The 27,975-nt window shown below is 43.5% G+C and overlaps 1 protein-coding gene across 1 annotated transcript in view; it reads right to left on the bottom strand.

Moving 5' to 3' along the window:
- Positions 1-27,975, bottom strand: part of LOC129866623 (endoplasmin-like) — a 71,973-nt gene that overhangs the window by 6,617 nt on the left and 37,381 nt on the right. The window contains exons 17-21 of the mRNA XM_055939385.1: positions 7,662-7,697; positions 3,389-3,441; positions 3,041-3,124; positions 2,519-2,625; positions 2,114-2,267 (exon numbers count right to left, since the gene is read on the bottom strand). Of these exons, the coding sequence (XP_055795360.1) occupies positions 2,114-2,267; positions 2,519-2,625; positions 3,041-3,124; positions 3,389-3,441; positions 7,662-7,697 (434 nt within the window). The remainder of the gene's footprint in view (positions 1-2,113; positions 2,268-2,518; positions 2,626-3,040; positions 3,125-3,388; positions 3,442-7,661; positions 7,698-27,975) is intronic.

The raw sequence follows: 27,975 nt of genomic DNA on the forward strand, positions 1-27,975 counted from the left end.
CTTTCTCATTACGGCAACATATTTTTTGATTTGCTGTAAAAACACTAATACATTTTTTTAAAGTTGTTTTCACCCATGATGGATCATCTAGAAGAGTAGTCCTTAGATGAGCACATCATAACAAGTAATTATGATAAAAACAACAAGATTCAGAAAAGGTTATGTGTTGCGGTAATGAGATAAATTACAACATAAATGTGTATAATTAAATTTGTAATATATTTGTTTGCAGTGTTATGCTTAAAACTCAGGCCTTTTCAATAAGTGAGAAATGTAAAAAAAATTATGTTTATCTTTTTTGGACTTTGAAAACTATTGCGGTAATGAGAATTTTTGCATTGGTAGTTTTGGAAATTGTGGTAAAATGCATAATATCTGATCAATAAACATAACAATAATTATTCATTAAATAGCTAAAGATCCAAATCTTAGTAATCCAAGAGGAATTATGGTTGAAAATGTGTTTCTTTTTCTAAACATTTATTATTTTGTCAAGTGCCAGTTTCTTGAGAATAACCCGTGTGTTCCCGTGAATTCCTTTTGGACTTGGGGACTGTGAAGAGACCCCTGGTGGCATGTCTTGTGGGGTGTGTACGGGTGTCTGAGCTAAATGTTATTTAATTATGCATACAATCTGGAATTTTCGTCGCAGTAATATTTCTCATAAAAACTAAAAGAGAAGATGATCATCTCTTATCAAGCCTCAACCAGGAAAAACTGGCATGTTGTTGATGTTAGTGCTGTATGCAGCAAGGCATGCTGTTCTGTTTGAGCCAGCTGCAGCTTTGCTTGGTATTTCTTTGCTGCACTTCACCATTTTACTGGACAGTAATCAATATTGGACAAGACCAGAGCCTGAACAACTAGTACAGTTGATGTCTGTGTAAAAAAACGCAGAACTTTTTCATAGACATACCCCTCCACATCTTCACAACTCATTTGTCAATATGACTTGACCATGATAATTGACCATCCGATGTTATACCTAGGAGTTTAGCTTCCTCGACTGAATCAGAGAGGTGCGGGGGGCTGCCTTAATCGACATCCACGTCTTCGGCACCCGGGGAACAGTGGGTTAACTGCCTTGCTCAGGATTGGCCAGACTCCTCAGTGAAAGATACATGACAGCCCACTTGGAGTTTGCCAGAAGGCACCTAAAAGACTCAGACCATGAGAAACCAGATTCTCTCATCTGATGAAACCAAGATTGAATTCTGGTCTGAATGCCAAGCGTCACGTCTGGAGGAAACCTGGCACCATCCCTATGGTGAAGCATGGTGGAGGCAACATCATGCTGTGTGGATGTTTTTCAATGGCAGGGACTGGGAGACTGTCAGGATTGAAAGAAAAATGAACGGAGCAAAGTACAGAGAGATCCTTGATGAAAACCTGCTCCAGAGCGCTCAGGACCTCAGACTGGGGTGAAGGTTCACCTTCAAACAGGACAATGACCCTAAGCACGCCGCCAAGACAACGCAGGAGTGGCTTCGGGACAAGTCTCTGAGTGGCCCAGCCAGAGCCCGGACATGAACCCGATCAAACATCTCTGGAGAGACCTGAAAATAGCTGTGCAGCGACACTCCCCATCCAACCTGACAGAGCTTGAGAGGATCTGCAGAGAAGAGTGGAAGTTCGAACAAATACAGGAGTGCCAAGCTTGTAACGTAATACCCAAGAAGATTTGAGGCTGTAATCGCTGCCAAAGGTGCTTCAACAAAATACTGAGTAAAGGGTCTGAATACTTATGTAAATGAATTATTTCAGTTATTTATTTTTATTTCTAAAAACCTTTTTTTGCTTTGTCATTATGGGTATTGTGTGTAGATTGATGAGGGGGAAAAATATTTAATCCATTTTAGAATAAGGCGTAACGTAACAAAATGTGGGAAAAGTCAAGGGGTCTGAATACTTTGCACCACCTTACAGGCATTTTGTCCATGTGATTGATGCAAAATTGACGACTGAGCCATGCTGACATTGACCGTTTTCCAGAACGGTCAATGTGCCAGACAACTGCCAGACAACTGCTACCCCATCATACAATATGCACTGTACAGTACTGTCGGTTACTGCATGTACTATGAGGAACAGTTTAGGGAAGAGAAAAACTCACCAGGCACCAGAGAGCTCCAGGCGAGGTGGCTATGATGGTAGCCGCCCTGGGGGTGTTGTACATCAGGGCCAGCTCTCCAAAGCTCCCCCGGTTATCATAGGCTCCCACAGTCTTCTCAATGCCATCAACCCTCATGCAGATATCAAATATCCCTCTGAGAGAGGGGGGGAGAGAGGACGAGATTTAGAGAGAACCATTTGGATCATATAACAGTCCTTTCAAGACAAATACAGTGTTGAACTGAAATGAAACTATTGGCAAATATACTATGATGTATTGAGGAACATTTGGGGAGTAACCCCCGAAAGGTTTGTCAGTCCGACAGTTGAACCATTACGCCAAGAAGTCCAAACCTCTTGATGAGGTTGTTAGGTGTCAAGGTTACTATAGTGTGTCAGGGTTGACCTTTCTATAACGTAGAAGTTATCCCCATCGTCATCTTGATCTATGATGTGCTCTCCTACCGCAAAGAACTTCTCAAACATGGCGTCAAGTACTTGCGAAAATTGTTCCTGTGGTATGGGAAAACAAACAAGAAATAAAAACACAGACTGAAACAAAGACCTGAGGATTGTATCAAACAAGCAGTCTATTCAAATAGAAAACATTGTATTGAGTATTTGTAATAGTAAGGCCCTAGGCTACACATTACTCATTACACGGCATCATACATGAATACTTCAACTTGATTCCTCGCTACATGCTGTTACAGTACTTACAAATAATTGGCAAAACAATCCCACAGTGCATCGGGCCATGGCACAAAGCTACTGGCCCCGGGCTGTTCTGTTCTCTTTTCTGTGTATAGAGTGTGTGCGTGTGCGTGCGTGTGCGTGTGTAATGAAGCATAGCAGATAGTGAATGGAGGGAAAGGGAGACCCACTGCAGTACGATGAGAGAATAAAAATATAACATTCTTCATCTTACCGGGTCCAGGTTTTTAAACAGGAGGATGTCTCTGCAGGCCTCCTGTAGTCTTTGCCTCTGCTCGTCTGTTTTAGGGTGGGCAACCTGGGAAAGCACCCACATGCTATGTCATTGACAAAGATAGTTCGAAAGAACACTTCTTCTTGTCCTTCACATCCAACTATCTGTATACTCCATGCACTAATACCAATACTCATCTAGTACAACATCATTTAGAAAACATAGACATTTGGCTTGTCATCATTTTTTTTTTTATCTCCAGAGAGTTCATTTCTTCAACAGTTCCTCTGTAGTCTCTGTAATAGTTTCTTGTACGGTGCCCCTTTTTGAAATGCAGGGCCATCTTACCCTCTGCTCTTTGTCCTCCTCGTCTTCATCAGGGTTGAATGCCTCGGCACACACTGTATGATAGAAGAGATTATTAAAAGTCACTGCAAGACATTCACATTCACTGAAAATGAAATATGCTGACCAGAAACAGACACATTCTGTTCAAGACATACGTTGCTTGTCAGAAAAGGTTAACAAAAAAAATCTAAGAAATGTAGAAAAAGTGACACGGTATCTCATCCATTACTGGTCCTCGTCTTCTAAGCAACTGTCTTATTCACGGTGGATTTAGAGCCTTTGTGTACAATTATTTTATTAAACACAACCTTGTTTTAATGTATTGGGCCTATAACGAACTTCGTCAAGATGTACGTTGTCTGTGTAAGAGATTCATTAAAGATAATACGAGGTCCATCTTCCAACAAAGGAATATATTGTAAAAAATATGTAGATATCCATGACATCTCTGAGAGATTTAGTAATCATAATAAAGTATCACTTTTTAAACAGATCCGAGAGATAAAGAGTGAGTTAACGCAACCAGAATTGAGCCAGAGCTTATTATGGGGTGATAATACCTTCATTTTACACTTGAAGTTGACACAATAAAGACTTTATGATTGAAGATGCCATAGACCTTTTTCACAAAGTGACGACAGTTCAGCTTCTCTAATACCACACAAAAAACAAAGGCACTGACCCCAAACCTCCCCTGACGACTTTAAAGATGGCTGGCCAGGGGGCCTCTCTTTTCACCTTTCTTCTGGCATGAGTGCCCAACAGCTAGCCTGGTCAACCAGACTGAGTGCTACGCTCATTGGTGAGCGCAGTGGTCAGTATCGTTGACCGGCCTAGCCAATTGGCTCCTAGATGCCTCCAGCCAACCATCCTCTTACTAACCATCCAAATAACAGTATAGTCACTCCTCTGTCTGTCCGTCTCCATCAATAACCTCGACTTCCCACGCAACAGACTAGGATGGATCCGCATATCAACACGGTCCCGCTGCCGCTAGTTTCATCTCATGTCAACCTGCATCATTTTGTGATTGACTTCCTTCCTGGGGTTTGTTAAAGGAAGATCGAGATGACGGTGATAATTCATCTCTATTGTAAGCAGAGGCCGGGTCAAATGAAACACAGTGGAGGAAGAGATCGGATTAATGGCCTCTGTGAGTGTTACTGCCAACCAGTTACATTATCCAGGGGATTTTCATATCCACAACGACCGGAGACGTTACCTGTCCTACATACTCATTCTTACTCTAATTTTAAACTAAATCAAAAGAATATGATAGAATAGAGCTAAAAACATTCTGTGATCTTTACTACAGAGTGGACCTAAAAAAGTATGCAGCCTGACTACCTGTGTAACTTCAGAAAGTCTACTTGAGTAAGAGATCTCGGTTTTGTAAGTAGACTGCTGACTGAACGAACAGGCCAGACAGAGAAGTACCGTACTGTAGAAAATGGAAGATTCCAGGGTTCAATTCCACGACTGTCCTTGTAAATAAGAATTTGTTCTTGACTGACTTGCCTAGTTAAATAAAGGTTACACTAAGAGCATAACATTTCTACACCCTAATTGTATGATTGTAGTCTACCCAATACCCAAACGGAGATTCAGTGAAAATAAAAATCACATTGATTTATCAAGACCAGTCCCCCTGCTTGTCTCAGAGCAGCGCAAAATGGTGCTAAAATAGTTGTAGGCTTTTGCTTAAAATCCTATTGCTTCTATCTTCAATATGCTCTTTAAATAAATAAGGCATACACCACTTTTAACAGCACATTACTCAACACTAGTGAGACTCATGTTGCCTACGGTAGGCCTACAGTATATCGAAAAATATGACGTGACTCTCCGCCAATAATTACATATGGAGGATTGGAGGATTCTAAATTAAAACCAAAAGCCACCTCATGGGTCTCCCGGTGGCGGCCGGCACTGGTATCGAACCTGCATCTGTAGCATTGCATTTTGCACTGCGGGAGTCCCCATCCACTCCGGAGGCCCCATCCACAAAGTATCAAAATACAGAGAGGTGTTGGTAAAAGTATATCGTCCTGCTAATAGCCCATAATGGGCTATTATAATACTGTACATGGTGTCCAAGTCAGGATAACCAAAACATTTATTTATTAAAGACTATCAGAAAAATGTTGGTACTTATTTATTTTGATCCAAAGCCATGAATGAGTGAGTCACTCAGCTTTTTGTAGGTGCCGGGCTGTATGACTGTGCCATACAACTTGATAATTGTTCACGATATTTTGGAGGTTATTTCGTTTTCAAAAAAACGAAAGTGAGCAATTGTAATCTGAATAAAGGCCAAAACATTTATTTCTGTTTTTAGATGTAACACATAATACTTTTTGCTGTATCATTTGTTTTGTCTTTTGTGGTGGATTAAACTGAAAGTACAACCAATCACGGCCGGTTGTGATACAGCCAACCTAACTAAGAAATACATTTGATGATAGAATTCTCTCCCTACCCTCCTTCTAGACTAGTCTATTGTCCAGCTACCTGCTAATAGCCATAATGGCGCTGTACAACGTGACCGTGTGTGTTTGAAAGAGTATTTTCCAGTAAGCAACAATTTGTTTATGTCACACCCTGAACTGTTTCATCTGTCTTTGTGATTGTCTCCACCCCATCCAGGTGTCTCCCATCTTCCCCGTTATCCCCTGTGTATTTATACCTGTGTTCTCTGTTTGTCTGTTGCCAGTTCGTCTTCTCTTTTCAAATCAACCAGAATTTTGTGTCTCAGCTCCTGCTTTTCCAGTCTCTGTTTTCTCACCCTCCTGCCTTTGACCCTTGCCTGTCCTGACTCCGAGCACGCCTGCCTGACCACTCTGCCTGCCCGACCCTAAGCCTGCCTGCCGACCGGTACCGTTGCCCCACCTCTGGTTTACTGACCCCTGCCTGCCTTGAACTGTCTATTGCCTGCCCCTGTTGGAATATTAAACTGTTGTTTATTCGACGTGGTCTGCATCTGGGTCTTACCTTCACACCTGACAGTTTACCTTCATTAGACAACTTTGTTACAATATTTCTGTAAATCAGTGATATTTATTCCCATAGTATTTCTTTATGGAGCCATTACTAAATAAACTTCGTATTTTGAAAGAGTATTTTTATAATTATTTTATTAATGATTATTTTATTAATAATGCCATTATTAGTTACATTGTTTTAGTTTGAACGTGCAGACTGGCACTAAGAACAGCGGGAACGTCTCCCTAGTCAGCTCCATTATTAGAGCAACGCCCCTTAAAGTGTTGCTCTGTGCTACCCAGAGTGGTGGGGTGGTGGTCCACCCCCCCCCCCTTCCTCTTCCTCCCTTCCCCATGGGCTAGGTCTGTCTTCTGTGTGCAGCTCTACAGCCCATCCTGTGCCCCCTGCCCTCGTGCCTTGAACCTCGTGTGCTTTCAGTGGATACAGCTGGAGAACTGCAAGGCAATCCCATTGTGTGCCACTCGGGTGCCACCAATATGACCCATATATATTGTCCTGCTAATAACTGGGTTAATAATATATCTGTGAGAATATCCAAGAGGCTTTTATATAATTCTAAATTAATAATAATCATAATCGCTTTGTTTAAAAAAAGAACAATATTTTGGAGATGATTTTGTTTTCAAATAACGTAAAATGAGAGAGAAAAACACCAATCCTGAACATGGGGTGAGACATTGTTACTAATTTGTAAATAAAGCCAGTTTGTTATTTAGAATTATTTATTTATGTTTTTAGAGGGAGAGAAACCAAATACCTACAGTCATCTCATGGGTCTCCCAGTCGAGGCCAGCACAGGTATTGAACCAGCATCTGTTGCAACACAGTTTGGACTGCTACGCAGTGTCTTAGATCTTTGCACCACTCAAGCACTGTACAACGTAACCAGTCGGGAGAGGGCTACAATACTACAGTAAGAGCAAAATAATCCTAACAAAATAAAATAAAATAAAACCTTAGTGTAACAACAGTTTTAGTAAGTAATACTGAAGTCGTGCACAATTATCAGTTTCTATTTAGGTTTATGTCGCCCATTCATTGTCAGTTAGAGACACAGTAGGACCCAAAAGCATAATCAGTGCTCTAACTCCCCCTTGTGGTGGTCTGGAGCAATGAAGTGGTGACGCAGGGTACCGTACTAAACCACAATATTACCTCTAAGTCCCGCAGCATAATAACACATTTTTAGTGGAGCAACCACTGTACTCATAATGTTCAGGCTTTTGTTCCACCCTAACACACCAGAAACAACAACAAAAAACACACTCACCTGATGCTCTTCTAATAAATCGACTCATCACAGGAGCTGAAAAAAAGTGGAAAAGCGAGGTGTGAGGTGATCATATAGGATTACATTGGAATCTGTTGTGGTGAAACTGCCATGTCAGTTTGCGATATCACGACGACGAATATCACGTCAAACAACGAACACTGTTTTATTCCCTCAGACATCATTGCATATCATTGCACACGCGATAGAACAGCAGTGTGTCCTACGATTCTTTAAAAAATTACTTTTCTGGAAGCTCATCTCCTCCTTTTCCGAAACAAAACAAAAACAATAACAAATGCGCCTGGGACTGTTTCACCTTTTGCAAGGCCAAATCAAGAAATATTGCAGTGATACCATACGTGTTCTACATTTTTTTAATCAAAGCTGGCAACTGAATGACAGGTGAAAAGGACTTTTAACCTACTGTGGATTGTTATAACAATGTTGAACACAGATGTTACCTAAAGCTGAATGCATATCCTCTCTTTTTGATAACATCATCAATACCGCCCATGTGCGGCTAACATGGCTGCCATGGAATTGGTTGTGTCATGTAAATGCATCATAATACTTTAGGTAGAAACCTCAATGTTCAAACTCTCTATTATATCTTTGCTTTGCAAAACACCAGGGAAGCAAGCACCCTTTGCTAACCTTAAACTCCCAATAAGGAAGTGATGCTGAGTCCTTTGACGTGTGTTTTGCTTCTCTGATCAAGTAACTGTCCAATGGATATCTACCTTTTAAAAGTTCATATTCAATCAAATGTACCTATAAAGCCCTTTTTACATACCCGATGTACAGAAACCTAGCCTAAAACAACCAATATTCTGTTAACTCATACCCAAATAACTAATCCTATACTTTTATTTGTGGCCAAAGCATGAATTGGAGAAAAAATACACTTCAAAAAGCCCACCTCAAACTTGTTTCTCAAACAGACTGTTTGAAAAATGCTTGCTATTGCCTCATAGAGGATGATGAGCTGGCCAATCAGCGGTCTACTCGCATGAATATTTTTAATGACCGGTATACCCCGACATCATTCTATTTTTGGGGTACGCCTACATCATTCTAACACAGAAAAGCTGCATTTTAACACACTTAATTCACATTTTATGGAAGAAAAACCATTTCCCTCATATTGTAATTCATTATAGGTCATATTTCATAGAAATCTGGAAACACTGGACAGTTACTTTAAAATGAGAACAAAATGTAATCTTAGTGAATCACACCTACACATGAAAAATACCAGCCTTGTCTCATAGACTAGTAACATAGTAAACGTAAATCCGGGACACTCAAATTAGTATGAAATCGTACGTTTGGTATGGTTTCCTAAGACTGAAGGTTACTTTTGGCAAAAACAAAAAGAGGGTGGTCGGTCGCAGTGGATGGGAGATGTATAACGCGAATGTCTAGCAACCCAAAGGTTGCATGTTTGAATCTCATCATGGACAATTTTAGCTAATTAGTAACTTTGCAACGACTGACTACTTTTTAGCTACTTAGTATGTTAGCTAACTTTTCCCCTAACCCTTTAACCTTTTCACAAGTGAGTTCCACCCAGAGTGAGTTTTTTATGTGTGTCATGTCAGAATGCACTCACTGTTCCAAAATGTTATTGTTACGCAGCCGGACAATTAACCCGTGCGGCCTGCTAATTATCTATCTATATATCTACTTGTCAAATAAAAATTATTTTAAAACAAGTTTTATTTACCTGCCATTTTGTCACGTTCCTGACCTATTTCTGTTAGTTTGTTGTATGTGTTAGTTGGTCAGGACGTGAGTTTGGGTGGGCATTCTATGTTTTCTGTTTCTATGTTGGTTTAGGGTTGCCTGGTATGGCTCTTAATTAGAGGCAGGTGTTTGGCGTTCCTCTAATTGAGAGTCATATTTAGGTAGGTTGTTTCACAGTGTTCGTTGTGGGTGGTTGTCTCCTGTGTCAGTGTTTGTCGCACCATACGGGACTGTTCGGTTTGTTTTTGTACATCTTCATTTTGTGTAGTCTATTTTCCCTGTTCGTGCGTTCTTCGTGTTTAATGTAAGTTCGTATTTGTTCAGGTCTGTCTATAAGTTTCGGTTTTGTTATTTTGTAGTTTATTCAAGTATAGGTCATTTTCTGTCTTCATTGTTTTGTCGTGTCTTTATTAAATTATGTATTCACAACCCGCTGCGCCTTGGTTCCATCACTACTCCTCCTTTTCGGTTGAAGAGGAGGAGGACTACCGTTACACATTTCCTGGTTGCAAAAATTCTAATAGTTTGCCTGATTTCAGTTTTTGTGACAAAACAAGCAAGTATAGTGTAGAGAATAATTGAACCATCTAAACCGCTGTGAAATAGTTACCATAACCCAAAGAATGTGAAATGTCAGAATAATATTAGAGAGAATGATTTATTTCAGCTTTTATTTCTTTCCTCACATTCCCAGTGGGTCAGAAGTTTACATACATTCAATTATTATTTTGTAGCATTGCCTTTACATTGTTTAACGTGGGTCAAAAGTATTCGGTAGCCTTCCACAAGCTTCCCACAATAAGTTGGGTGAATTTTGGCCCATTCCTCCTGACAGAGCTAGTGTAACTGAGTCAGGTTTTTAGGTCTCCTTGCTCGCACATGCTTTTTCAGTTCGACCCACAACCTTTCTATAGGATTGAGGTCAGGGCTTTGTGATGGCCACTCCAATACCTTGACTTTGTTGTTCTTAAGCCATTTTGCCACTACTTTGGAAATATGCTTGGGGTCGTTGTCCATTTGGAAGACCCATTTGCGACCAAGCATTTATTTCCTGACTGATGTCTTGAGATATTGCTTCAATATATCCACATAATTTTCCTGCCTCGTGATGCCATCTATTTTGTGAAGAGCACCAGTCCCTCCTGCAGCAAAGCAACCCCACAACATGATGCTGCCACCCCCGTGCTTCACGGTTGGGATGGTGTTCTTCGTCTTGCAAGCGTCCCCCTTTTTCCTCCAATGATGGTCATTATGGCCAAACAGTGCTATTTTTGTTTCATCAGACCAGAGGACATTTCTCCAAAAAGTACAATCTTTGTCCCCATGTGCAGTTGCAAACCGTAGTCTGGCTTTTTTATGGCGGTTTTGGAGCAGTGGCTTCTTCCTTGCTGAGAGGCCTTTCAGGTTATGTCGATATAGGACTTGTTTTACTGTGGATATAGATACTTTTGTACCTGTTTCCTCCAGCATCTTCACAAGGTCCTTTGCTGTTGTTCTAGGATTTATTTGCACTTTTCGCACCAAAGTACGTTCATCTCTAGGAGACAGAACGCATCTCCTTCCTGAGCGGTATGACGGCTGCGTCGTCCAATGGTGTTTATGCTTGCATACTATTGTTTGTACAGATGAACGTGGTACCTTCAGGCGTATGGAAATTGCTCTCAAGGTAGAGGTCCACAATTTTTTTCCTGAGGTCTTGACTGATTTCTTTTGATTTTCCCATGATGTCAAGCAAAGAGGCACTGAGTTTGAAGGTAGGCCTTGAAATACATCCACAGGTACACCCCCAATTGATTGAAATTATGTCAGTTAGCCTATCAGAAGCTTCTAAAGCCATGGCATAATTTTCTGGAATTTTACAAGCTGTTTAACGGCACAGTCAACTTAATGTATGTCAACTTCTGACCCACTGGAATTGCGATACAGTGAATTATAAGTGAAATAATCTGTCTGTAAACAATAGTTGGAAAAATTACTTGTGTCATGCACAAAGTAGATGTCCTAACCGACTTGCCAAAACTATTGTTTGTTAACAAGAAATCTGTGGAGTGGTTGAAAAAGAGTTTTAATGACTCCAACCTAGGTGTATGTAAACTTCGGACTTCAACTGTATAGGCCTAAGGCCAAGTCAATAAGAAGACACAGTGGCAGAAAAAATTCAACCACACATTTGTTTCATTACAAAACCGGAAAGCGACATCTGTCCAGTGAAGTCCACGAAACATATTGCATGTAACAAAGAGTTACATTACCTACAGCATGGTCAAGCAAAGTAATGTTTCCAACATTTTACGGACTACTAAACAACTAGATTTAGAACCACAGTGAGTTGGTTCTAAAGAAAACAGGAGCTGCCTCCACTATTCAAGCACCATTTCAACATCATCTAATCACATATGCTTAGTCTAAAACACTGACTAACTAAAAAAAATACCAAAAACTAGTTAGTCCAATCAACGTAATTTAATTACAGTATGATGTGGCCCTCCATGGTATTGCTTTCTGTGTGTGTGTTTGTGTGTGTGTGTGTGTGCGTGCATGCGTGCGTGCGTGCAAGTAGAAAAAACATGTTGACTCACCCTACTTGTAGAGAAATGCCAATACCATCCTCCTCTTTCACGTTGCCTAAAAGGTCTGTGACTCATACAGTACACACTTTTAGTTTTTGTTGTCCTAGGCTACCTGGCGTAAAATACTTGCTCGCTAGCCTAACTTCCTTTCATGGGCAACGATACACCAGACCAGCTAGTTAGAATCACCTTTGGAAATGAATACAGCTGTGAGTCTGAAAGAGCTTTGCACTCCGGGATTGTATATGTGACTCCACCTGGATTCGGTCTTATGTAGCAAAATGTGAAATTGTGTTTGTTACATTGGATAAAAGTAGAAACTCAGAGCTACAAAATGGTATATCGTACACTGCATTTGAAGAACAATCGGAAAGTAATTCTGCTTTGAAAGTTGATCAACTTGTAAACTCACTTTTGAGAAAATCGCCTTTGAATGTTTTGGTATCTAGTGAAGAGCTCTTCTTTGTCTACACCCATTCAGCATCGTTCACACCCTCTTAAGCTTTAGCAACACCCATCCCATTCGATCTCGGAGCGCACACTTGACGCTCTGGCCAATGATTTGTTTACCTCTGGATAACATGAAAACAGCCTAACCTGCTCTGCTGGCAACAATTTCATGACACTTTTTTGTAGACGTTTACTGACACTGGCCATATTTAACGGGTGTTGTAGACACGTCATGTAACGTTAGCTAATGAGCCAACCAGCTAACATTAGCTAGTTAAACAACAATGAACAAAGTTCCAACACTGCCTAACATTAGGCACTAACTAGAAAAGCAAACAACTCTGGGAAACGAATAATAATGTGATCTGCTACCACAGATCCCAGCACTGGCCTGCCAGCCAGGTGGTATGTTGTCGTAATCGTGTCCACGATCCAGTAAGAGAGCCTCTGCTTTGATAACCCAGCCCCCAAGACTCTCTCACCATAGCAGACAAAGGAGGACATAATGCACCCCTCATGACTCGGGCACAACCTCAATACCAGTGCACCAAGAGCAGAACAACTGCCAGTGCAACTGGTACACCGCGGTTGTAGCCGATGCCCTTGCACTCTGCATGGTATACATTACGCCCTCCTGTAGTCCTAACATGGACCATTGGTGCCGTTCAGCAGCCAAGTCCACAGACTGAGGCGGTGCGGTCTCGGATGCCACAGAGTTCCCCCGGCCTAAGACAGCATGTCATGCCTCAGGGGCAGTTGCTAAGGTGTCCCAGACAACAGGGACAGGAGAAGGCTGAATCAGGGTTGTCTGGGCCAGAATGGGGCCACTAGCAGGAGACGATGCTCTGCCATCCTGGTCCTGTTCAACACAGCCTGGACCAGGGGAAAAGGGGGGAATGCGTAAGGCACCAGCCCTGGCCAATCGTGAGCCAGAACATCCAAGCCCAGAGGCCATGGTGGCTCCGACATGGAGTACCACAGGGGGCAGTGTTCATTGTCCAGGGAGGCAAACAGGTCCCCCTGCACTCTCCCGAACTTGTCCCCCAGGTGCTGCACCACCTGGGGATGTAGGCTCCAGTCCCAAGGGGGCAGGCCCTCCCTCGAGAGCATATCAGCTGCCACATTCAGGATGCCAGGTACATGCCCTCCGCATAGAGACTCTAGACGTCCCTGAGCCCAGAGAAGGAGCTCCCGTGACATAAGATGGAGGTGGTGGGACCTCAGTCCACCCTGATGGTTCATGTAAGCCACCACTGTGGTGTTGTCCGTAATCTCACCAGGACATGTCTTCCCTTCAGATGTGGAAGGAAAGACCGCAGGGCCAGCAGTACAGCTCTTAGCTCTAGTGTATTGATGCGCCTGCCGCAACAAGGGGGTGGCCAACAGCCGCTGGCCGACCTGCCCTTGGTCAGCCGATCTGGGAGGCGTATGTGCTGACCAGCTCCAGGCTGCACATCCTCATCATCTCCACCCCACCTGAGAAAAAGGAGACACAGCGCCACCTCAATAATGCCCTGAGGCACCGTGCGGTCACCCGCAGTTGACGGTGGCGCTTCGGGTGCAACCCTTGGAAGATGAACCACCGTCGAAGAGGTCGGAGATGGAGCAGGCCCAGGGGAATCAGCAACGAGCCTGCCGTCAGCAAGCACAACAGGCGTTGGCAGGTTAGAGCGGATACGACCCGCACCTGCCGAAAGTGGTCGAGGCAAGATAGGATCGCCTGAACCCTTCTGGTGGGCAGGCGTGCTCTCATGACGACTGAGTCTAGTTCCATGTCAATGAAGGCCACCCTCTGGGTGGGAGCGTCAGACGACTCTTCTTGTCGTTTACAGTAATGCCCAGCCCACCGATGTGGGTCAGGGGCATGTCTCTGTCTGACAGGACCTGGGTCCTGGTTGGGGCACAAATCAGCCAATCGTCCAGGTAATTGAGGATCAACAATCCTCGGGACGGGAGAGATGCCAGGACAGCGTCCATGCACTTTGTGAAAGTGTGGGGTGCCAAGGAGAGGCCGAAGGGAAGAACCATGAATTCGTAAGCCGTCCCTTCGAAGCAAATCGGAGGTACTGCCAATGAGCTGGGTGAACAGGAACATGGAAGTATGCATCCCTCAGATCCAGGTTCACAAACCACTGGTCCCTGGACACGGCCTGGGACACACGGGCTGGGGACAGCATGTGGAACCTCAGTACCTTCAAGTACCCATTGAAGTTGTGGAGTTCCAGAATCGGTCGAAACCCCTCGTCTCTTTTTGGGACAACAAAATAAGTAGAGTAGAACTCACCTAGCCATTCTGATGTCTCGATCCTGCCAATGGCACCCTTGTCCAGGAGTGAGGAGATCTCCAGCCGCAGGGTTTTCTTCAGGGGGTCGGCCAGCGTGGTGATACGAAGACCCCTGAAGGACGGGGGCAGGCACCGGAATTGGAGTCGGTACCCCTCGAGCATTGTGGACAACACCCAGGGGGACTCCACACCCTCCTCCCACTTTGCCCTTTGAGACCGGGAGAAGCGGCCCGAGGCCAGGGAAGGGTGTGTCAGGGGTCCTGCCGGGGCCCGCCTCTCCTCTGGTGCCCCGAGCACCTGGGTCCCTCAGGCACGTCCCTATGGCGGTGACGGTTGATAGGTTGTTGCTTTACCGCACGCTGTGCCCCTCTCCGCTGTCGTTCCTTAGCATGACGCGAAGGGGCAGGAGAGGGTCCCCACTGTTATTCGGGTGCAGATGGGTGGTGACGGTCCGTCTGCCTTGCACCCAAGGCCTGAGGAGGTGTCATGAACCATCTCAGGGTCTCCCGGTCCCTATGAACCTTGTTGGTCTGCTTCAGAACGTCATCAACCTCTGGGCCAAACGTCAGCACTGGCGTGATGGGGAGAGTGGCAAATGTGCTCTCGAGAGCAGCTGGCAGACAGGATTGGGCCAGCCAGAGATGGTGCCGGGAGGTAACCACCTGTGCCATGGCCCATCCGTTGGCACGGACCACATCCCTTTGGATCAGGGAAAGCTGTCGAGACACCTCCATCTCTTCCCAGAGGATCTCCTCTGTGCCGTCCTGCAGCCGCGGCAACAGAGTCTGCAGGTAGGCCTGCAGAAGCATGGCCACGTTGGTAAGGTGGCCAAGAGAGCAGAGGGACCCATATGTGGCTTTCAAGTCCGCATCAAAGACTCTGGAGGGCTTCAGCCGCGGGTTCCGCCCTATAATCTCCTGGTCTGGGAGGACCATGGCAGCTATCATGGTGTCCATGGTCGGGTACTCCCGGTGGCAGAGTGACTCTGCGCCCGCAACATAACTCCATGGTCCAGTCTGTGGTGTGAGTCGGAAGCGCCCCCTGGCAGAGGCCCAACTCTCATGCAAGGCCTCACAGAACTCAGCAGAGATGGGGACAGATGGAGAGTCCTTACTGTCCACCAGTTTTGATGTCCAGTGCAGTGGCTACCCGAGTGAGTAGGCTCCTAATAGCCTCTCGAGCAGCTGGGGGCCATGAAGCCCCGCTGCCGGCTTCTGATGGCCTGTCAGCCTGGTAGCCCCGCTCACGGTGGTGAACAGTGCCAGCATCGTCCCCCAGGAACAGCCTATCACTGGCCAATAGGGAACAGCTGTTGTCGCCAATGAAGCTATCAACCTCCTGCCGCAGGGCATGCGCCCTCCGTTCAACGTGGTCCCAGCGGCTGACTCCTGCCCCCGTCCAGGACTGGCAGCAGATGAGCTCTGCCTGTGTTGGCTCCGGCCACGCTTCCCGGGAGGGGTACTGGGCCCAGGAGAGGGACTAACAACTCGCTGGCGCACCACTCCTGAGGGAGTGAGCTCGTTCCCAGCCTGAGCCCGAGCCTTGCCGATCCACTCGCACATGGCCTCCAATCGCGCCAGGCGATGGCGTTTTGAGAACACCACACAAAACATGCATCCAGTAGGGCGCTCCACCGCCCTCTCCGCGTGGCTCAAACCTAGGCAGTGCATACACAAGGTATGTGGATTCTCAGGGGGGATGCCACCATCACACCTGTCACAAAGGGAAGCCATAAGCTCAGCCAAGCTAACAAGGCCACGGAGCAGGGGTCCGACGCCCTGGAAGACCTTATGTCATGACCTGCTTGGAGGAATAGGAACCTGGTGAAGGAAAAATTACCCAGTACCTCTGCAAAAAACGGGATAGACCCGTGTGGGAAAAGGCCACTCAATGTTGTCTTGGTAAGCAACTCCAGTGTATATTTGGCTTTGTGTTTTAGGTTATTATCCTGCTGAAAGGTGAATTTGTCTCCCAGTGTCTGGTGGAAAGCAGACTAAACCAGGTTTACCTCTAGGATTTTGCCTGTGCTTTGCTCAATTCCGTTTATTTTTATCAACCAAAAAAACTCCCTAGTACTTGCCGATGACAAGCATGACCATAACATGATGCAGCAATCATCATGCTTGAAAATATGAAGAGTGGTACTCGGTGATGTGATGTGTTGGATTTGTCCCTTTGTATTCAGGAAATAATTTTCTTTGCCACATTTTTTGCAGTTTTACTTTAGTGCCTTATTGCAAAGAGGACGCAAGTTTGGAATATTTTTATTCTGCACAGGCTTCCTTCTTTTCACTCTGTCCTTTAGGTTAGTATTGTGGAGTAACTACAATGTTGTTGAACCATCCTCAGCTTTCTCCTATTACAGCCATTAAACTCTGTAACTCTTTTAAAATCACCATTGGCCTCATGGTGAAATCCCTGAGTGGTTTCCTTCCTCTCCGGCAACTGAGTTAGGAAGGACGCCTGTATCTGTAGTGACTGGGTGTATTATACATCATGCAAAGTGTAATTAATAACTTCACCACGCTCAAAGGGATATTCAATGTCTGCTTTTTTTTTACCCATCTACCAATGCGTGCCCTTCTTTGCGAGGCATTGGAAAAACTCCCTGGTCTTTGTGGTTGAATCTGTGTTTGAAATCCACTGCTCGACTGAGGGACCTTACATATAGTTGTATGTATGCGGTACAGAGGTGAGGTAGTCATTCAAAATCATGTTAAACACTATTATTGCACACAGAGTTTACTCCTGAACTTATTTAGGCTGGCCATAACAAAGGGGTTGAATACTTATTGACTCAAGACATTTCAGCTTTTCATTTGTAATTAATTTGTACACAATTCTAAAAACATAATTCCACTTTGACATTATGGGGTATTGTGTTTAGGCCAGTGAAACTTTTCTCTGTCCAGTTTCACCTGAAATTGTCCAACATGAACTGCACTAGCTAGCTAACTAGCTTAGCTCGTCGCTAGCTTGGTTAGCTAGCTAGGTTGGTAATACATGGTTGGCAAATTTTTATTTCACCTTTATTTAACCAGGTAGGCCAGTTAAGAACAAGTTCTCATTTACAACTGCGACCTGGCCAAGATAAAGCAAAGCAGTGCAACAAAAACAACAACACAGAGTTACACAAACAAATGTACAGTCAATAACACAAAATAAAAGAAAAATAGAAATATCTATGTACAGTGTGTGCAAATGTAGAAGAGTGGGGAGATAAGGCAATAAATAGGCCATAGAGGAGAAAATAATTACAATTTAGCATTAATATTGGAGTGATAGACGTGCAGATGATAATGTGCAAGTAGAGATACTGGGATTCAAGTGAGCAAGAGGGTAAGTCAAAATACGGGGATGAGGTAGTTGGGTGTGCTATTTACAGATTGGCTGTGTACAGGTACAGTTTTCGGTAAGCTGCTCTGACAGCTGATGCTTAAAGTTAGAGAAGGAGATATAAGACTCCAGCTTCAGATATTTTTGCAATTCGTTCCAGTCATTGGCAGCAGAGAACTGGAAGGAAAGGCGGCCAAAGGAAGTGTTGGCTTTGGGGGTGACCAGAGAAATATACCTGCTGGAGCGTGTCCTACGGGTGGGTGTTGCTATGGTGACCAGTGAGCTGAGATAAGGCGGGGCTTTACCTAGCAAAGACTTATAGATGACCTGGAGCCAGTGGGTTTGGCGACAGATATGTAGTGAGGGCCAGCCAACGAGAGCATACAAGTTGCAGTGGTGTGTAGTATATGGGGCTTTGGTGATAAAACGGATGGCACTGTGATAGACTACATCCAGTTTGCTGAGTAGAGTGGTAGGGGCTATTTTGTAAACGACATCTCCAAAGTCAAGGATCGGTAGGATAGTCAGTTTTACGAGGGTATGTTTGGCGGTATGAGTGAAGGAGGCTTTGTTGCGAAATAGGAAAAGGGGTTGAATATTCTAGCCGATTCTAGATTTAATTTAGGATTGGAGATGGTTAATGTGAGTCTGGAAGGAGAGTTTACAGTCTAACCAGACACCTAGGTATTTGAAGTTATTTGTAGTTGTCCAAATAGGCAACAGTTTAGTTAGCTAACTAAATTGTACAGCCAGCATTTTGTCTATAGTGATGCTGTTACAATTACCAAACATTTGGATAAACAAATAATTTATCAAAATACGATGTATGACAGGATCCGATGTTGTATGCAATTTCAATTGCATTTCAATTGCTTCGTGTGTCAGCAAGGTGGCTTGAGATGTCACTTGGAACTTGCATCTGCACCAGAAATGTCTTCGTGTGACACAGGCTTAAGAGGTGCAGGAGCTCAAGCAGTAGAAGAATTAGCTGCCGGTACTCCGCTCTGGTGGGGTCCTGCCCAAGACAAGCACTGTATCCTATTATATAATGATATGCCATTTAGCAGACACTTTTTTTCCAAAGCCAGAATCAAACCCACTACCATAGCATTGCAAGAGCCATGCTCTGCCAACTGAGCTACAGAGGACAACCATATATCTACTGAATTAAGTAATGATCCACGGGGCTTGATCTATTCCATTCTATTCTTGTCTGTGTTTTATCTTCAACTGTTTTATCATAGGCCTCTGGCAGCAGCCCTCTGCCTATCCTCCTAGTAGCAGCCATTAAGACTTCTTCTTTCTCAAGCACCATAACCACTGAGGCATGCAATGCTAACCTGTCACATACACTTGTGCTTTTTCCCCCCAACTGCTTTGCTTTCAGACCTACAGAGGTGTATGCCAATCCCATACTGCTGCGTACAGATGTAGGATAGATGTAGGATTTTAATTGTATCACTTCTTTGTTTATGAAAATGTTCCTGCACAGCAGAAAATGCAAACTTGTAGTGTATTCAAGGTATAAAAAGGTTTCTAAAGTTTGTAATTTCCACTATAAAATGTCAGACTTGATTTGCCCTTAAGAAAAATGCATCAACCCCTCCAAAAAATGCCTATTAATTAAAATCCACATAATAATTCCCATTTCCTGTTGCTGCAGGATTATTTTCCTACTGTAGCAAACTGGCTCAATCTAAGATCCTACATCTGTATTGACTGTCAAAAAAGGCTGGTCATTTACACTACCGGTCAAAAGTTTTAGATCACCTACTTATTCAAGGGTTTTTCTTTATTTTTACTATTTTCTACATTGTAGAGCAATAATGAAGACATCAAAACTATTAAATAACACATATGGAATCATGTAGTAACCAAAAAAGTGTTAAACAAAGCAAATATTGAGATTCTTCAAATAGCCACCCTTTTCCTTGATGACAGCTTTGCACACTTGGCTTTCTTGGCTTTCTCTCAATCAAATTCCCCAGGAAGGCTTTTCCTCGTTCAAATATTTTTATTGAACACACACAGGAATGGTGTATAGGTATGAAAGGTAGGTATACAATTTTTAACTAAACATAAAAGAGCAGACAGAAATAAAAAGATCCAGAGTTCTGGGTACAAAACAATTATTACAAAACAAGACATACAAAACAAGGACAGGTAGAAAGAAAGAGGGTGGGTGTCACCCCCCCTTATTCCCCCCCTTTATCCCTCCCCCCCTTTATCCCTTCCCCTTATACCCCTCCCCGCTGCTCGGGTGGCGGTGCCAGCACGTGCTGCCCAGAGGTGGATTAAAATATTACAATGGAGAGTGCGTTAAAAAGTACAAATTCACAGCGCCGAATGGTCCAAGTAAGAGAGGAAAGGCTGCCAGATCTGATCAAATGTTAATAATTTATTGTTCAGAATATATCTAATCCTTTCTAAGTGTACAGTGTTTGCCAATTCGCTGAGCCATAATTTGGTAGTGGGCGCTTCCCTCTTTTTCCAGAACAACAAGATTAGTTTTTTTGCCGAAATGAGACTGTAAGAGATGAGTTGTTTTTGGGGATTGGTTAGTCCGATTAGGGAATCAGACACTCCCAGGATTATCAGAAGCGGGTCTGGGTCAATTGAAGTCTCCAGAACTTCAGAGAGGATCCTAAAAATTCCACACCAGTAACCATGCAAGCTAGAGCATAGGGCAAAGCAGTGGAGAAGTGTACCCTGTGCAGCCTGACATTTATCACACAAAGGGGATGTATCAGGAAATATCCTATGCAGTTTGGTTTTGGAATAGTGTAATCTGTGTAATACCTTGAATTGTATGAGCCGATGTCTGGAGTTAATGGAGCAGGTGTGGATATACTCCAAGCTATCTTCCCAGTCTGCCATCGAAATGTCAGTCCCTAGTTCTTCCTCCCATTTTGCCTTAATGGCCTCTGTAGAGGGTGTGCTAACTGATTGAAAAGAGTCATATAAACGAGATATCAGTTTGTCTGAGGTGGGGGATGTTTTTATGCATCCGTCAAACATGGAAGGCTTAGCGTTCCCAAATGTTGGGAGGTGTTTCCTAACATAGTCTCTGATTTGTAGGTATCTGAAAAAGTTATTTCTGGGAAGATTATAAGTTTCCCTCAGCAACTCAAAGGAAGCAAAGGTCCCTTCTATATATAAATCCCCTATGGTACTTATCCCCAACTCTCCCCATTGCTCAAAGGTGTTATCAAGGTTGGAGGGGGCAAAGGAGGGGTTCCTGGCAACAGGGAGCATGAATGACATTGGTCTAAGCTCAAAGTGGATTTTAATTTGCCTCCAGATTCGGACTGTGCTATGTATAATAGGATTGTTACGATAAAGTGACCTCTCCAGATTGACAGGCGACAAAATCACAGCACCAATAGAGAAGGGGTGACACTCCTCACGCTCCATACTAAGCCAGGTGGGTGACGGACGTGCGTCATCCAGCAAAAACGGAACCGCACGGAGGTTAGCGGCCCAATAATAAAATATAAAATTTGGGAGAGACAATCCTCCTTCCATCTTGGATTTGCAGAGGTGTTTTTTACCTATCCTGTGTGTTTTATAATCCCAGATGAAAGGATTGATAATTGAGTCCAGTTGTTTATGAAAGGATTTAGGTATGAATACTGGGATGTTCTGGTATAGGTAGAGCAGTTGTGGGAGGAAGACCATTTTAATGGCATTAATTCTTCCGAGCAGAGAAATTGGGAGAGTTCTCCAAAATTGTATGTTTGTTTTTAGTTTTTGCATCAGCGAGGGGAAATTCTCTTTAAATAGTAAGGAATATTGTTTGGTAACTACAATTCCTAGATAGGTAAATTTTTCTGAAGATAACTTAAGTGGAAGATGTTCTAGCCAGGAGGTGTTTTGTAACCGTATGGGCATTAATTCACTCTTGTTCCAATTTATTCTGTATCCCGAGAAGGTACCAAACAAATTAATCACATCAAGAATAGCTGGAATACTAGCTTGGGGTTCTGTTACATAGAGGAGAATGTCATCTGCGTATAGGGAAATCTTATTTAGAGTATCTTTAGTATTATAGCCGTGTATTGCTGCATCAGATCTAATCGTCTGAGCGAGAGGTTCAAAGATTAGGGCGAAGAGCATAGGCGACAGCGCACAACCCTGCCTTGTCCCTCTGTAGAGGTTAAATCGGGGCGACAATGATTGGTTAGTGAGTATTCTCGCACAGGGGTTCCTATATAAAAGCTGGATCCAATTTATGAACCCATCTCCAATATTAAATTTATGTAGGACTTTGAATAGATAGGACCACTCAACTTGGTCAAAAGCCTTCTCGGCGTCAAGAGATATAACGGCAAGGTCCATGTTTGGTAACCTCTGAGAATACATAATGTTGAAGAGGCGCCTGAGATTGAAGAATGAGTTTCTGTTCGGGATAAAGCCGGTCTGGTCCGAATGGACCAGTTTGCCAATTAAAGTGCTAAGCCTGTTAGCCAGGGTTTTTGCTAAAATCTTTTGGTCTGTATTGAGGAGGGATATTGGTCTGTACGACCCTACCTCTTCCGGATCTTTACCCTTCTTATGTATAACTGTAATGAATGCTTCATCCAAAGTAGATGGGAGAGCTCCATCCTCTCTGGACTGAACCAACATTTTGTGCAGGTAGGGAGAGAGCATGTTGCTGAATGTTTTATAGAATTCACCCGGGTATCCATCTGGGCCCGGGGTCTTGCCACTCTTTAGAGTTTTGATTGTTTCTCGAATTTCATCAAGAGATATTTCCTTATTCAGGAAGTTAGAATCTTCCTGGTTCAGGGCAGGAAGATTACAGTCATCCAAAAAGTTTTGCATAATTAAGGGGTTAGAATCGGCTTTAGATGTATATAGAGTCTCATAAAACTGACGGAATCTGTCATTGATGTCTTTGGGGGAAGAGAGTAATTCCCCAGATGCAGACTTAACTTTGTGAATCATTCGGTCACTCACAATTTTTCGAAGTTGTCTGGCGAGTAATATGTGTGGTTTGTCACCAAACTCAAAATATTTTTGCTTGGCGTAGAGAAAAGATTTAGCAATTTTAGCTGAGAGAGTCTGATTATATTCAAATTTTAAAGAGGTAATTTTTTTATGTTTCTCCATAGATGGATGTCTAGCATTCTCCCTATCCAGTAAGTGAATTTGTCCCTCCAGTTCTACCAATTTTCCCTTGTTTTGCCTACTCCTGGCAGTCTGATAGGAGATGATACAGCCTCTCAAATAAGCCTTAAGTGTTTCCCACAGTAATGCTGGGGAAGTCTCTGTGTTGTCGTTGGTATCAAAGAAAAATGTTATTTGGTCTTTAAGATGTTCACAGAATGTTGGTTCTGTGAGGAGCTGAGGATTTAACCTCCAGACCCTCTCGTTTGGTACCATGTCACCCAATCTCAGGGAGAAGGTGAGTGGACTGTGGTCCGAGATTATAATATCATGATACTTCACATTACAGGTATAGGGGAGTAGTTTAGCATCAACCAAAAAGTAGTCAATTCGAGTATAAACATTGTGAACATGAGAGTGAAAGGAGTATTCCCTGCCCGTAGGGTTAGTGATCCTCCATATATCAAATAAGTTAGAATTCTTTATGTAGGTATTCAAGAATTCACTTGAATAGGAGGTGGGGGTTCGCCGGGTAGAGGATCTGTCCAAATATTGGTCTAGCACGCAGTTAAGGTCCCCTCCAATGATCAGGTTAGTATGGGAGACATCTGGAATCAGGGCAAGGACTCTTTTGAAAAAAGAGGGGTTATCAATGTTTGGCCCATAGATATTTAGTAGAGTTACAGAAGTAGAGTGGATCTCTCCTATTACGATCACATAACGACCCTCTTTATCCACAATAGTGGTTTTATGTAGAAAGGGAATTCCTTTCCGTACCAGAATCGCTGTGCCTCTCGTTTTGGCAGAGAAGTTAGAGTGATACACTTGCCCCACCCACCTACATTTAAGTCTGCTGTGAGCATTATTTTTCAGATGGGTTTCTTGCAAAAATATAATATCAGACGAGAGTGCTTTCAAGTGGGCTAGGACCTTGCCTCTCTTAATTGGTTCGTTTAAGCCCCTGACATTCCAGGAAGTGAATGTGAGCCCCGCCCCCCTCTCATTTGTAGTTCCTATGGTGGCCTGCATAACTTGTATCTCAATAAAAAGGTAAGAAAGCGCACCAAACCATCACGATCAGCATATGTAGCAGCTACACCCGAGCAGTATCCAACCAGCCCCTCCCCCCCTGCAAGCCCCTTTACTTCCCACCCTGTTCCCCTACTTTCCCCACTATTTACCCCCCCGCCCAACCCACCTTTAACAGGCATACACAAATAGGAGAGAAAATAAAATAAAAATAAAAATAATAAACACATTGTCTGGCCGATGCCAAAAAAGCACGGCGCGACCTCGAACAAGAGGTGAAACAGAAATAAAATCCCAACTGTACGTTCACCTCTCACTATCCTAGAACTTCTACTAACATATGAACTGAGGAGGCTCCCGCGAATAAAGTGTCCAATTAGCATCTAATAAACCTAAAGAGAATAAGTTTCAACCTAAACATATTGCGCACTTAAGCGTCATCTTGGGTCTATCTATCCCTGAGATAAGCAAGATATAGCATCACAAGATTATTTTGCTAAGCACTGCCGGTCTAAACATGAACCATCAGCAACCAACTTAGACAGCCGTACATTTACATATTGTGGGTTAGATCGGAAACAAGAATTTTTCTAAATTAAACGTATCCCCCAGTCAGAAAATAAATAAATAAAAAGGTTATATACATGTATACATACACACACATACACATACTTACCCATATACATATATATATATACATATACATACATTTACATTTACATTTAAGTCATTTAGCAGACGCTCTTATCCAGAGCGACTTACAAATTGGTGCATTCACCTTATGATATCCAGTGGAACAACCACTTTACAATAGTGCATCTAACTCTTTTAAGGGGGGGGGGGGGGTTAGAAGGATTACTTTATCCTATCCTAGGTATTCCTTAATACATACATACATATACACACATATATATACATATATACATACATACACATACACACACACACATACATACAAACACATACACACACACACACATCCCCAAAAAATACATATAAAGGTATATATTTAAAAATATACATATACACACACACACCCATACATATCTACATATGCGCATATACACATACATACCCATACATACAGAAACATTCATGCCCCAGAGTAATAATCTACACTAATTTAAAATATACACATACATAATAGTAACATGCTAAGAGAAAATAATTATAAAGTACAAATAATAATTATATGTACGCACACCTACCTAGACACTACAGAGGGCTGGTAGGGATCTAATCGGGAGAGCGGCCCTCGGCTATATCAAAGGCAGAACGGCACAAAACATCAACTTGCTATCCAGGTGTCTGTGTCTGCCCCTTCCCCACCATCACCCCCAGTCCCCTGCAAGCTTTAAATAAATGGTATTGTAATAACAATAAATGTAAGAATTAAAAAATAAATAACGAAGCAAAAAAAAATGGGGGGAATATAAGTATATTCATCCGAAAGTGTCAATGATCAAACCTGGAAGGCATCCTAAATAGGCATCGCTCTGAACACAGCCAGAATGAAAGTGACTTTAATTGAGAGCCAAGACCGCCCTCCACAGCATCTTACATGTTCGGTAGCCCTTGTTGAGACCGTTCAATACGGTTTCACCCGTTATGGTTTAGTATGGATTCGATTCCATGAGCAGACCCTAACACACAATGACAAGGCACTCTAACCTGTACGGGGGATTGGCGTATGTTCCCAGATAAACTTCTCTGCGTCCAAAACCGAGGAGAGCCACATCTTCTCACCAGAGGGCGGGGTAATTCTTAGTCTTGCAGGGAAGAGCAAGGCTGGGCGAAGATGGAGTTTGTAGAGTTTGGCCATGACATCTCTGTAGCCGCCACGGTCCTTTGCCACATCGGGCGCATAATCATCATAGACACGGAAGGGGTGCCCTTTATGTAACAGGTTGCCCCTCATTCGGGCCTCGCGCAGGATAAGATCCTTGGTCTTGAAACTGTGACAACAGATGATTACTGGGCGAGGGCGTTGACACGGTCCAGGCACTGGGACAGGGGCGCGATGTGCACGGTCCAGCTGGGGGTCCGAAGCCAAAACGTCCGATCCCATTGCATCCTTCAATAGCTTGGCGAAGAAGTCGGTGGGGCGAGAGCCCGCCTCTACCCCCTCTGCCAGACCAACAACGCGAAGGTTATTACGTCTGGAACGGCCCTCCAGGTCGACCACTTTCACAGAAAGCCTCTGCACAGTACCCTGTAGTGACGAGCACAGCTTCTCTAACTCGTCGATCCTACCAGCGCTGAATTCAGAAGCCCTCTCAAGGTCCACAATACTCTGGCCCTGCGAAGCGACCGCTCGAATGGTGCCCTCGATTTTGGTGTCCAGTTCAGCAATAGTAGCCTTAAGATCCTCAGCTAAAGCAACACGTAGTTCTCCCAAAGCCTGGGTAAGTTCTTTAAGTGTCACGTTGTTGCCTGTGCCTTCCGCCATGTCTGTCTCGTTGTTTGGTGTGGAGTAGGCCTCCGATGTGGATTTATTGTCCTTTGGTCGCTTATTACTCGGCATTTTTACACAGAAAGTTACGATGTTGTATTAGAAAGAAACGTTTGTTGTAAAAAGTATCATAAAGTAGGTTAAGTTAGATTATTTCGCAAAAAAGTTGCAGGAGCCTCTCACACGCAGCCGTTCACTCCAACATGCTAGCTCCGCCCCCAGGAAGGCTTTTCCAACAGTTTTGAAGGAGTTCACACATATGTTCAGCACTTGTTGGCTGCTTTTCCTTCACTCTGCAGTCTGACTCATTCTGGAGGCCAGGTCATCTGATGCAGCACTCCATCACTCTCCTTCTTTGTAAAATAGCCCTTACACAGCCTGGAGGTGTGTTGGGTCAATGTCCAGTTGAAAAACGAATTATTGTCCCACTAAGCCCATACCAGATGGAATTGCGTATCGCTGTACAATGCTGGGGTAGCCATGCTGATTAAGTGTGCCTTGAATTCTAAATAAATCACAGACAGTGTCACCAGCAAAGTACCCCCACACCATAACACCTCCTCCTCCATGCTTTACAGTAGGAAATACACACGCAGAGATCCGTTCACCCACACCACGTCTCACAAAGACACGGCGGTTGGAACCAAAAATCTCCAAATTGGATCTCCAGACTAAAGGTCAAATTTCCACCGGTCTAATGTCCATTGTTCGTGTTTCTTGGCCCAAGCAAGTCTCTTCTTATTATTGGTGTCCATTAGTAGTGGTTTCTTTGCAGCAATTCGACCATGAAGGCCTGAGTCACAGTCTCCTCTCAACTGAGTCACAGTTGATGTTGAGATGTGTCTGTTACTAGAACTCTGTGAAGCATTTATTTGGGCTGCAATTTCTGAGGCTGTTAACTCTAATCAACCTGTCCTCTGCAGCAGAGGTAACTATGGGTCTTCCCTTCCTGTGGCGGTCCTCATGAGAGCCAGATTCATCATTGTGCTTGATGCTTTTTGCGACTGCACTTGAAGAAACATTCAAAGTTTTTGAAATGTTTCGTATTGACTGACCTTCATGTCTTAAAGTAATGATGGACTGTTGTTTCTCTTTGCTTATTTGAGCTGTTCTTGCCATAATATGCACTTGGTCTTTCACCAAATAGGGCTATCTTCTGTACACCACCCCTATCTTGTCACAACACAACTGATTGGCTCAAACGCATTAAGAAGGAAATAAATTTAACAAATTAACTTTTAAGAAGGCAAACCTGTTAACTGAAATGCATTCCAGGTGACTACCTAATGAAGCTGGTTGAGAGAATGCCAAGAGTGTGCAAAGCTGTCATCAAG

The sequence above is a fragment of the Salvelinus fontinalis genome, chromosome 12 (assembly GCF_029448725.1).
Source record: "Salvelinus fontinalis isolate EN_2023a chromosome 12, ASM2944872v1, whole genome shotgun sequence".
NCBI lineage: Eukaryota > Metazoa > Chordata > Actinopteri > Salmoniformes > Salmonidae > Salvelinus > Salvelinus fontinalis.